Here is a 12,155-nt window from a genome sequence, read left to right on the forward strand (position 1 = left end):
TTAGGAGCATGAAACAAAGTAGTAATGTGGGATTCATTTATTTTTTATTTGCTGGTTACCTTCCCCTTTTTAAGTTGTGCGCACACTCATGTTTTAAATGCTGTCCAATAGTCCTCCATTCACTGCAGCAGTGAGTCCTTCAGTGCATTAAGCCAGATGGTTTAAAAAGAAATGAGTAATTACTTTTGCACAAGGCTATATTTTATATATACAAAAATCAATAAATAATACAACAGCCTCACACAACAGTAAAATGATGACTTACTCAGAAAAAACTCTTACGGGCACCCACCTTAACCTCCATTCAGCTACAGTTTTTGTTCTTTTTCCCTCATTTTCTGAACTTCACAATCAGCAAAATGCAAACAGAAGCAGGAATTTGTATTTGCCTGGTCTGCTGGTTTCATTTGCAATGTCAACATAAAACAAAAAGAAAAAATCAAATACTCATCTTTAAAACAAACAAAGAATTACCATATCAAAACAAGAATGTCTCACAATTAGATCGAGCTGACAAGCACAACAAAACAGAAGGAGTCATAGATGACATCTTTTTATAGAGCAATTAAATGCCTCACTTCCTCCTATCTCTTGATTTACTTTATCTGACTACATGGCTGCTCATTGCCAATTTACTGTAAGACTATGTATCAGCTTCCACACTGATACATGCCGCGAATACCACCAGAGGCTTCCCAAAGCATCTGGTCCAGTCCCAGCAAGTGATTTTAGATTTTAGACTGGGAAGACTGTGCTCAACACTGAAGTCTGGGTCTAAGCCACCCACCTTGAATAGGCAGCTATTTGTAGGCATCCCCACCTGGGAGAATTGCAGGCTGTCACCATGGTGCTAAATGATTCACTTGCATGAGATCTTCCTCCATTTTGAGGCTGACAGAATAATTATTGTCTCTTCGAGTGTGAGACCAACAGCTCTTATTTACATACATGTGTATTTCAGAGCTGGAAGAATCTTCGAATAACATCCTGACCCATCTCTTGACACACAGGTGAAAGAAACCATATCCGCTGTGGATTTATGATCGCTGTCTTGTTCACTTCTCTTATTACTTTTAGATTTCAAAGCATCTGAGTATTAGCCTGGCAATGGAAATATTGTTATGCAGTCTAAATTATAGATGAGTTGAATTACAGCTGTGATGTAACATTCCTAATAAGGTGATATCTGACACACTTGTATCAGCATTAAGCAATTACCGGTCAAGGTGTGAATCTCCACACCAAAACTAACTGCTTCTGTTTATTCCTTTACCCAAATTACAGAGTCCGTTTTCTGCTTCTCATTATTCATAAAACATAGTTTTATAGGAATGTGAATAGGTCACTCTCTATTACACATGAGGTTTAATTTCACCACTCTTCATTTACCTGCAGAACCTTACAATTACATGATTGACAAAGTTACTATCTAATTTTCACATCCTGAAATGGAAAAGAAAGTAGAGCAGTGAGTATGCACTGGAACACACTAGGGACAGAGTCTCTCGGGACTAAACCCGGTTTAGTCCCCTGTTCCCGTTTCACTTGTCTACTATCCCTCATTAGGCTGCTGTCATAGTGTCTGCACATACATCGCCTCAGGCTGAGATGCTGATGTGAGCTGTGTGTTGTGTTCTGTTGGGCTATGCAGTTCAGTCATCATTTCGGTATTCCTAAACTACATATTTAAGCACCAGTGTGGATTTTTTTTTTAATTAAATTAACTACAGACTAATAGACTAACAGCTAATTAGTGGTAAAATGTAATAAGACTTTGGTAATAGATGCAAGTCAGTGAGACTGATACTAAAATGAATGAAACAGTACTTGTGTAAGACTTATCAACACAAACAACATCCTTGCTGAGAGTCCTTCACTCTAAAGTGGACAATTTAATGCCTAAGAAAATTATTATAACTTGATTAATAATACAGAATTACATTTCAAACAGTGACACCTTGAAATTTGAAAACATTGATAGGCTTTATTCAAATTCAAATATGGATTGTCCACCAGAGTATCTCCCGCAGTATACATTGTTTATTACAATATAAACAGTTATCAGTTTTTGCATCATTCTCATTTTCTTCTCAAATTTTTGTGACCTGTTTCCTGTTCTGGTAAGTGGATATCCTTAAGATTAGTATTTCAAAACTCATCACTACCTGAGTATAAAACACACTGTGTGTGTGATTTCATCACTATTGTATTGTCAGGTAACTTTGAACATGATTACTTTACCAACAAATGAGTAATATATACATGAATACTGCTGCATGCAGTTCAATTCATTTTATTCTCATTTGCTTTTTTTTATACTTTCTATCTTCATTTTCCTATTTTTGGGTGGCTATACTGCCAAGAGGCCTCATTTTCACACCGAGTTTTCTCCTGAGTATAAGCCTTTCCTCGCAGCTTGTGTAAGAACTCGTTCTCTAAAAAACTCCTTATTGACAGTAAACTCCACTGGGGCAACATCACAGCAGTGGGTCACATATATAAAGGGGCAGTTAGACCTATTTGCAAGTAAGCCCTTTTCTTCTTACCTAGTGTAACAAATTCAGTGCTACAGCCTATTGTTTCTCTTCTCTCTACACACAGTTTGAAGGCAGTGCCAGAACCACTCAGTTACCTTAATATAATGAAGTATGCAGGAGTGGTTAGAGCACACCTCCCTAAAGCAGCGAAACAGACATGCCATAACACTTGGGTGTGTGGCTATTTCAAGTTTGCTATTTTTTTTTATATCATTGTGAGGTGTGTCCTTTGGGTTTTTAATGAGCACGGACTATTCTGGTGCAAGAACTTTATTACAAAAGCCACGGTGTGAATAAAAACTTTAATTTGGTTAGCTTTTCTTTGATGCTTAAATAAATGTAAAGAAATGATCAGTTTTGAACAGTTGCAAACTAAATATAATGCCATGTAATGGATGAAATAAGGTATTTATAGATACCTTTTGTATACATAATAAATGTAATGTGACAGAAACGAACCAGGTGCTTGTGAATTAAAAGGGAGTTAGCAATTTTAATAACACAGTGAATTCCTTACCAGAATGAGCACAGATCAAAACCAGAAAGAGAGGCAACCAGTACATACAGGAGAGACAAAGTCATAAATGATCAAACAGCAACAGTAGAGCCAAAACAAACATATAAAGAAAAAACCTGCAGACAACACTGGTCAGCAGTGATTTTTCATCCTGCAAAAAATACCTCTTCATGATGTATTTTTGCACATTGACTATAAATATGCTCTCCATCACCCATAGTTTTTTTGCTTCACTACACTCAAAAATTCTAAAAACAGATTTGGATTCAGAAAAGGTTCAGATTTTGTTGTCCAGTGTGCTATTAACAGGAATTGACAACAAAATAGGTTGGTACATGGAAGTGGCAGACAGGATAAGAACACTCGGTATGTTTAGAATGGCAAAATTTCACTGAACAGAACAATTTAAGAAGGAGAACTGAAATTAGGCACAGGCATATAAAGTCAGTAATCGGGTGATGTTGAACAGGGAAGAGGATTGTAGTTGGTGGATTGTGGTGGGGCAGGTGTCGGGTGTTATTCCTTAGATTAGACTGAGCCAGTAGGTGAAGATGGGACAAGAGATATTAAAGTAGACAGGGAGCATGACAGTACCCCGACCTTCCAAGGAGTTCGAGCCAGCTAGGAACGAGGACAGCCACAACAACTGCAACCCACGCTTCAGGAGACACTACATGGGGTGACCACTGGAGCTACTGTGGCACTGAGCTAACACATCCACAATGGGATGATCTTTGGAGCTACTGCCAGAACCAGCAGTAGTAGGAGCACTGGGCCACCTTCTGCGATGATCTCTGGTGCATGGAACAGGTTTCTCTGGATGGCAGTGCTGGAAGCCTGCCAGGTCCTATGGACGTCCTATGGTGAAGCCTAGCTCCTCACCTCAGGGCAATAGCCCTCCCAGTTGACCAAATACTGTAGTCACCCAGCCCATCTCTGAGAGCCCAGCAAACAGTGTAGAATGGAATGCTCTCAATGACAACTAGAGGGGGTTGCTCATCGTTTGCCGTGGCCTTGTCCAGCAGACCTGGAATAACAGGCTTAAGAAAGCACACATAGAAAAAGTTAGAAATACTAAGTGGGCAGATTGTTTCAAGTTCAAGTTTCAAGTTTGGTTTATTTGTCACATACATAGTCATACACAATATAACTCGTAGTGAAATGGTTGAGAGTGCTCTGTCCAAACAGGGGTGCATAGAGGAATATATATATTCTATATATGTACAAAAATATATTAGCAATGTATGTACAATATATGTATATTATGTTTATATACACAATGTACAATGTATATGGTTGTGTATATATGTAAGTACACAATCTACAGACATATTTACAGTTTTTATGTTACATGGTGGTAATTGAATATATATATACAGTTATTGAATATATACAGTTATGTTACATGGTGGTGGTGGTCCCCACAGTTTATCGGTTTCCCTGATTCAGGGCCTGAATGGCCTTTGTGAAGAAGCTCCTCTTCAGTCTCTCTGTCTTGGTCTTCAGGGAGCGAAAGCGCTTCCCTGACCTCAACAGAGAGAAGAGCCTATTGAGTTGAGATTGAGTTGATATATAACCTTTTTAATTTGTCTAACAACTTGGAATGCATTGAAATATTTGGGCTGTAATTTTCTGCTTCTCTAAGCAAACTTGAAATCCATGGTTGACAGTCAAACTCTGGTAGGTAGGTGGGGGTCTCCTGGCAATGGTTCACTTGGGCTTTATGTTGTCTTAGGACACACTCAATCCATTGGTAGGTGCTTTCCCACACCTCCTTACTCTACCTCACCCAGTCATTCACTATAGGTACATCAAATGAGAAGGCTGACCATGGCATGAGAGGAGAATGCACTCAATGTACTTTTTAGAGTTCTAAATGCAAAAATGGATTACGGGTTCCAGATGAACTTTTTGGCTCCTCCTTGAAGGACAGTGGTCAGTGGGGCTGCAGTGCTGCTATAGTTCCTGAAACTTCCAAAAAATTTGGCAAACTTGAGAAAACATTACAGCTCCTTGACTGATGTGGGTGTAGGCCAATTGACAATCACTTGTATTTTGTGAATCTCGATCACCACGCCATCAGGGCTGATATTGTATCCAAGCATTGAGATGACTTTGAGATGGAATTCACATTTCCCATTAGTTTTCACTACTAGTTTTCTAGTAGTTTGGAGAAGACCTGACAGACATGTTTGATATAGGACTCACATAAAGTAGTATATTATTGATTAGAATTTGAACATTCTAGATGGGAATACATAACCTGGAAGTATAACCAAAAATTCATAATGTCAATTAGAGGTAATGATGGCAGTCTTCCAGTCATCGCCCTCCTTAATCCTGATAAGGATGTAGACTCTCATAATCCAGTAAAAAAAACTTGGCTCCACATAGTAGGCTATGGGAACAGGTACATTTGTGATTTGATTATAAGTGATTTGATTCAGGCCTTCATAACAAGGATAAAGACGACCACCTTTCTTAATAACCTAACAAAAAATAACCCTGTAGTTGCATGGGATGTGGAGAGATGGGTGAACCCCTGTGCTAGGGCTTCTGAGATGTATTCATCCATAGATCTTTATTTGGCCTAGGTTAATGGATAGATTCTTGATCTAGGAGTAATTGTGCCTTCAACAAGCTTGATAGCACAGTCATAAGGATGGTGATGTGAAAGTTTGGTGGTGTTGACTTTACTAAAAACGTCTCTTAGGTGAGTATACTCAGGGTAGATATCCTGCCTGAGCATGGGCTCTCTAAAGAAGGAGACCAAGACATCTTATGTTCCAACCAAGAGATAAGGGGATTATGCGTTATTAACCAATGAAGTCCTAATATGATATCATAATCAGAAGAATCTGCCACAAAAAGCATAATTAGTTCAGTATGAACAACACTGGTCACCATTTTTGATGGGTGCTGTTATTGTAGAGATAATGCCTTCTCCTACAGGGTCCCTGTCCAAGGCTTACAGCCAAAGTGGTGTCAGTACGGTTTCAACTTGGAGCTTCAACAGCTCCACAAGTCAGGTGTGTATGAGATTTCCCTCAGCACCAGAGTCAATTAACACTGAAAAGACAAGACAAAATTAATGCTGTATAACATCACAGGCATAATGAGACTTTGAGAAAAAACCCTTAGTGGGAAAACACATTAGCACGTGGCATATACTCCATGCTCTGTCCAGAGTTTGGCACTTTAGATCTCTGTGCCTGGTCTTCACAGTCACATAATACATGACCAGTTCTGCCACAGTACAAGCAAAGGTTCTCATGTAACCTGCGGAGAGTCTTCTCACGGCACAAATGAGAAGTGTCACACAACATGGCTTAGGACCGAGGACTAGCTTTGAAGGGATCTCTAGAGACGATTGCTGGAGTATATTGGGGGAAGGGCCCTCCACTGGTTTTGTGACAAGGGCTTGTTCAGGCATGCTGGGACAGTGTGTTGCAGGGTTTTCTTGTAGACAGTAGTTAATCAAGACAAACAAAAAGCATGATCATTTAAGTTTAGTCCCTCATCTCTGCATTCTAGTTTGGACTGATTCACCTATTTTGTAGTGAGAAGGTGGGTTCCTTCATGCTTTCAGCAATCTGGGCAAGTTGTTTCTGCTGCTCTTTTTGCTGTAGAGTGACAGAGCCAACTGACCATGTGAAGTCATCAAACCACTGTCGGTTCTGTTCCAAGAGCCATCCTTGGTTACTGACTACTGTGTTTAATGATTCCAAAGCCACCATCTGCATGGTGGCAGAGTATTCTGTAAAGTGACAGACTCTAACCAGATGCTCACAGATTGGAAAAGAATCAGTGGTTGTAATAACAAAGGGATCCATGTTCACAAAATAAATAAATCAAAATCAGGAAAAGAGTCAACCTATGATAAAACAGGTCGGTGGACCAAAGTGGCAGACAAGAAAAATGCTCGGTATGCTTACATTGACCATTGTAATATTTCTCAAAAAGGCACTTAACAGAATTATTTAAATAGGGGAAATTGAATGAGTGACAAGTGTGCAAAGTTAATAATTAGGTGATATAGAATGGGGAAATGGACTGTAAATGGTGCATCGTAGCAGTGTTGGTGTCAGGTGGTTTTCCATAGACTTGACCCAGCCAGTAGGCAAGATGGAATGAGGAATATCAGACAATGGGAGCATGACAATCAAGTAATGACTGCCAGTATCTGTTTTTTGTCCCAAGGCAGATTTATTTTAAGCAGTATATCAACTTCACTTCTGGAGCTTTATAGATGTTCACTCAAACTAAATTATGATTCAATACAGAAATTGATATTTCCACTGCTCCTTAACTGTTCAGGGGGTAATGCATCACCTAGGAATTCTGTAGATGATAAAACTTTATGAATCAAGCCTGCAGGAACTATGCATTTTGATGGAAAGCACAGGGTGTATTGTCTAGTAACTCTACTAGCATGCTTTTATATGTTTGATGGTTGCCGTTTTCCTATTCTTACAATTACTGACTTGTAGGTAATTAATTTATTCATTTTCTGCAATTGAAGAGGTAGGTTCAGTAAATAACCTTTACAGAATGAACATTTAATTATCAATAGTATGTCAACTCTCACTTGCATTTCAACATCTAAACTAAATATATTGAATTATGAATGAGATAAAGTCCTAATTTATATAAAGTGGTAATGCATGCTTGTCTGGGCACTTCAGAACACTGATCAATTATTAGAATTGATAATACTTTCATACCTTTAGATGGGCAAGCAATTAGGCTAGCTTACATAAAATCAGTCTCACAGAAGAATGATATACTCTCAGGAATCAGTGTTTTAAAACAGTAGTCAAGACTTCTTTGTCACTTTTTGCACTCTTATCCCAATGGCAGATGTACATCCAGACAACCACCCTGACCATCTCCATCAGCCTGAGTGCATCTGTGTCTCTGGGTCTACTCTACATGCCCAAAGTCTACGTGGTGCTCCTCCACCCTGAGCAGAACGTGGCCAAGCGCAGCACACGCAGCCTCAAAGCAGTGGTCACCGCCGCCACTATGTCCAACAAATTCAACCCCAAGGCCAGTCTGCGGCCCAATGGAGAGGCCAAGACTGAGCTGTGCGAGAATCTGGAAACTCAAGGTGGGATTTCGCCCATTTTTTGCCATTTGAGGGATTCCTCAAATTGTAGTCCATTTAAAATCAAATTAAATAATTATGAAAACCAGGATGTAGGTGTTGAAATCATATGTGGTCGTGCTCTAATTCTGTCTTTTGTGATTTCTATTATGTAGTCGACAGAATTAGGTCACTGCAAAACATGGTGGCAATTAACTGTTAAGCCCATTTTTGTTGAGTTTGTTTAATATTTAAGAAACTGCCTAGCTTATCACATTTTGCAATTGACTCTTTAAATTAGCAAGAAGTAAATTGGTTCTCTTGCTGTTTTCCTTGTAGTCTCACATGGAACTTATCTCCAAGTATTTGAATATCAATAACAGGGAGCGGAATGCAGACAGCGTTTATGTAGCGGTAAATAGAAGCTTAAAGGCCTGACTCAGCAGAAATAACTTGGACAATTATGCAAACATACTCCCCCAACTTGCATCTGCAGTGGGTGGAGAGCTTTGAAGAGCACACATAGAGATATACTGTCACCACAGACATGGGATTCAGGAGGATTACAGGCTACTCCAATCGTATAATGTCATTAGCACATAAAAGACCTGGTGTTAACAAGCAGGGAGTTGATTCTTCTAGTATATTACATACCATGTTGTCTCCTCTCTTTCAGGACTTAGCCCCAAACAAACATATATCAGCTACAGCAACCACGCAATCTAACAATTTACAAATGGAAACGGAGAAGCATGATGGGAAGAGAGTGCATCACGGTTGGCCACTCATATGGTTTGTTTTATAAGGGGGAGACATATTTTAAAAAAAAAAAAGACCTTGGGCAACCAAGAAGAAATATTTCAATGAATGAAGTCAGATGAAGATAATGAGGGGACATGTTAACAGGCTGGGACTATTACAAACATACCTGAAAGGTTTATCCAGTTATCCTGAAGGATCTGCCCAACCATAAAACCATAAAAGCACAAGAAGCAAATGCAAGTCACTGCTATGGACTTCAGTGTACAGATGAGTTTCAGTGCAAACATGGAAAATATCAATCCCCTGGAAAAGAACTTCTCCCCAAAATTGTTATGAACAGTGGTGCATGTGTTAACCAGTGAATGTAACAGTAAACATGTATGCAATGCTTCTATGTTCTAATTGATCTGCGAACATGTCCACTTGCATATGCTGAATAGGGATTTAGCAAGCATTTGACATGGTTGATTGGCAGTGTTTTGAGATCCTGTATGGACACTGTTGTGCTGAACAAGTTAGTCTCTCCAAATACCCTTTACTCAGTCTCCTTTAAGTCTGCCTCTGCATTTCCTATCTGCAGTTCAAGCTTGGTCAGCTGTGTTTCAAAGACACTGCAAGACTAAAGCCTTCTCTCAGTTTTGGGGTATAGAAATATCATACTGTCAACTGTTTGCTCTTGGCCAAGTCAGATTCAAGATGGACAAAGGAAAAATAGTTGTCTTAGACAGGGCCTTGGATTGACTGGACCCCTAAACATGACAGATGTCACCAGAGCAGAAGATGAGCTCTGCGTTATGGTAAATAGATTTAATTGACACTTAGACATTTGGTAATTTTGTTGTTAAATATAAAACAGTCAGTAAGAGTTTTGTATTTGGAAACATACCATAACATCTGCCATTAGCAGATATTGTATGTTGATATTTTATTTCTGGAATTTCAGTACTAATAAAAATTTATTTGTAGGTAATGCAGATTTGTGGCGATGCAGTTTCCTGTGGAGAAAGCATCAGAAATCAAGGCCTGTATGGTGAATCCTAAAAGAAACATCTGTTAACTCAAAGCGATACATCAAAGTGAGACTAATCTCAGGAGGAGAGAGGTTATTTTCTGCATTCTACTTTTTTGCTGTGTTTCTTGTTATTATTTTTTTAGTCTTTGCCTGTTGAAAGACATGATCCTGAAACAATGGCAGTGGACATTAATAAAGTATCTGTATTCTGTTTCTGTACCTAAATTGCTTTTTTTGCTAATGATTTACATTACACCACCAGTGTAATATATTGAGTAACACTGTTTAATATCCAATACATACATGCACTTACATAATGGAAGACAGTGTATACATTAAATACACAGAGGATGCATTGTTACTTATTGTTACTCATTATATAACACTGTAATTAATGTCCAAGAATGTTCACGTGTTATATAGTGCTCACTGCCATTCCGTGCAAATGTGTTTTGGTTTTTTTTATTAAATTTTTAATGAAAGTTTGCCTGTTCTCAAATTCCATTCATGTCTGCAGCCAATTAATTCTCCCTAATGGAAATTGTTCACCAGCATGTTGGATACTCATGATGATTAACATCATGTCAATTAACATCAATATGAAAGTGATGCAATGAACTCTTACTAACACATCTGTGTGCCCAGTGAGTGACATTAGAACCTTCTTACCTACAATAGGTTGATTAAGTAAGAAGAGGGAATATATCTAATACAGATCTAACAATATTATAGCTATTATACACCACAGTACTTATGATACTTAAGTACATGTAGTAGTACTTTTGTACTTTAAATCAAATGAACATTTAAACAGAGGACCTCTACTATTATTTGGATAAGATTTTACCAAGGGCAACTTTTCTTTCACGTCAGATACAGAATGTGTGTACTTTGCCCACCACTGTTAAAATATGCTGAATAATGTTGCTGAATATAGAACTGTACAATCATTCTTCAAAATACTGACCAAATCATTTTTAAATATACTACTTTACTGTGCTCTGATTTGGTTGTTTGTTTGTTTGAGTGAGTGTGTACCTATGTACTGACATGTTTTTTCCATCCATTATTAATGTGTGTGATGATGCAGAAATAAAAAGGAAAAAAAACAAAAAAAACATGGACTTTGGCCTCCATTTTTTAGGAATGAGGTGGGTGAAGGGCTCATCAGTATCCCATCTCTTCTGGAGTATGGTTCAGTTACTCAAAACGGCTCATTCGCCCATTCAGTTCTGACAACCATACTGAGGTTCAGTTTAATTTAAAAAGCCTGTTATCTCATTTTAATGAGGTTTAAATTATGCAGTAATAACATTATGCTATTATGTAGTAATAAAATTGTAATTTTTATTGCTTTTGGTTCTGTAATTCAGAAAATTGTGCCTGAAGTGAAACAAGAAATTTTCAATATCAGAATTTTGAAATGTTATGTATGTTACGCCTATACTGATTGAACCATAAAAATACAAATTACTGGCCTACATAGTTCTCACAACAAAGTAGAAATCACTAACTGCTTAAAGTTGATCCATAGACATTCCTAGGAGTTGAGTATCTTACCTGGTAATCTTCTGCTAGGCCTGTAAATAAGCCAGTGTTAGTTCCTACTTGTTTGAGGAGCCTTTATTTCTCTAGCCTGGTGTGCTCAATTTGGCTCAGACGAAGTGAGTGACTTGGCTAGTTAATAATGCTTCTCTCTTTAACAATGAAGATCTCCGTTTTATCTAGCACAGGTGGCAGTTATACATGCCTCCATCTTTCCTCATTCTATCAATATGGCAAAGGTTTGTATTTATCTTATTAATTCATAAGATAAAGCCCACAACCCTACAGGCTTTTTAAAATTTTTTATTAAACCACAGCTTGGCCTTTCTGTTCTTGCTTAAAAGTATTCCATAGTTTGCCTGGTTGTTTATCATCAGGGTATTCTTGCTTCATAACAATGTACCAACAAGCAATGTTGATTTTGACACAGCTCCTATGTCAAGAGTGTTTTGGCTAGGAATATAATTAATGTATTCAGTTGACTGACTGTACCAGAGTCCTGTAGCATACCTCTGTTTTACTGACACTAATACTTCTTTGATCCTCATCTCGAGGGATGACAGTAACAGGCTCCCATTGAAAATGCCACATCTGGAACAACTCTAGACTTCATTCTTTTGTGCAGGATTTGGTACAGATTTACTGATGCATTGCTGGTGAAGATAAAATGAGCATTGGGTTTCCACTGCATAAGGG

The 12,155-nt window shown here is 38.3% G+C and overlaps 1 protein-coding gene across 1 annotated transcript in view; it reads left to right on the forward strand.

The window, feature by feature from the left end:
- LOC113569668 (metabotropic glutamate receptor 4-like) overlaps window positions 1–10,993 on the forward strand; it is a 94,306-nt gene extending 83,313 nt beyond the window's left edge. Inside the window, exons 10-12 of the mRNA XM_026997632.3 lie at window positions 7,915–8,164; window positions 8,817–9,699; window positions 9,869–10,993. Coding sequence (XP_026853433.2) covers window positions 7,915–8,164; window positions 8,817–8,866 — 300 coding nt within the window. The 3' untranslated portion in view covers window positions 8,867–9,699; window positions 9,869–10,993. The remainder of the gene's footprint in view (window positions 1–7,914; window positions 8,165–8,816; window positions 9,700–9,868) is intronic.
- The last annotated feature ends 1,162 nt before the right edge of the window (window positions 10,994–12,155 follow it).

The sequence above is a fragment of the Electrophorus electricus genome, chromosome 7, assembly GCF_041902795.1.
Source record: "Electrophorus electricus isolate QZ-2024a chromosome 7, ASM4190279v1, whole genome shotgun sequence".
Lineage (NCBI taxonomy): Eukaryota > Metazoa > Chordata > Actinopteri > Gymnotiformes > Gymnotidae > Electrophorus > Electrophorus electricus.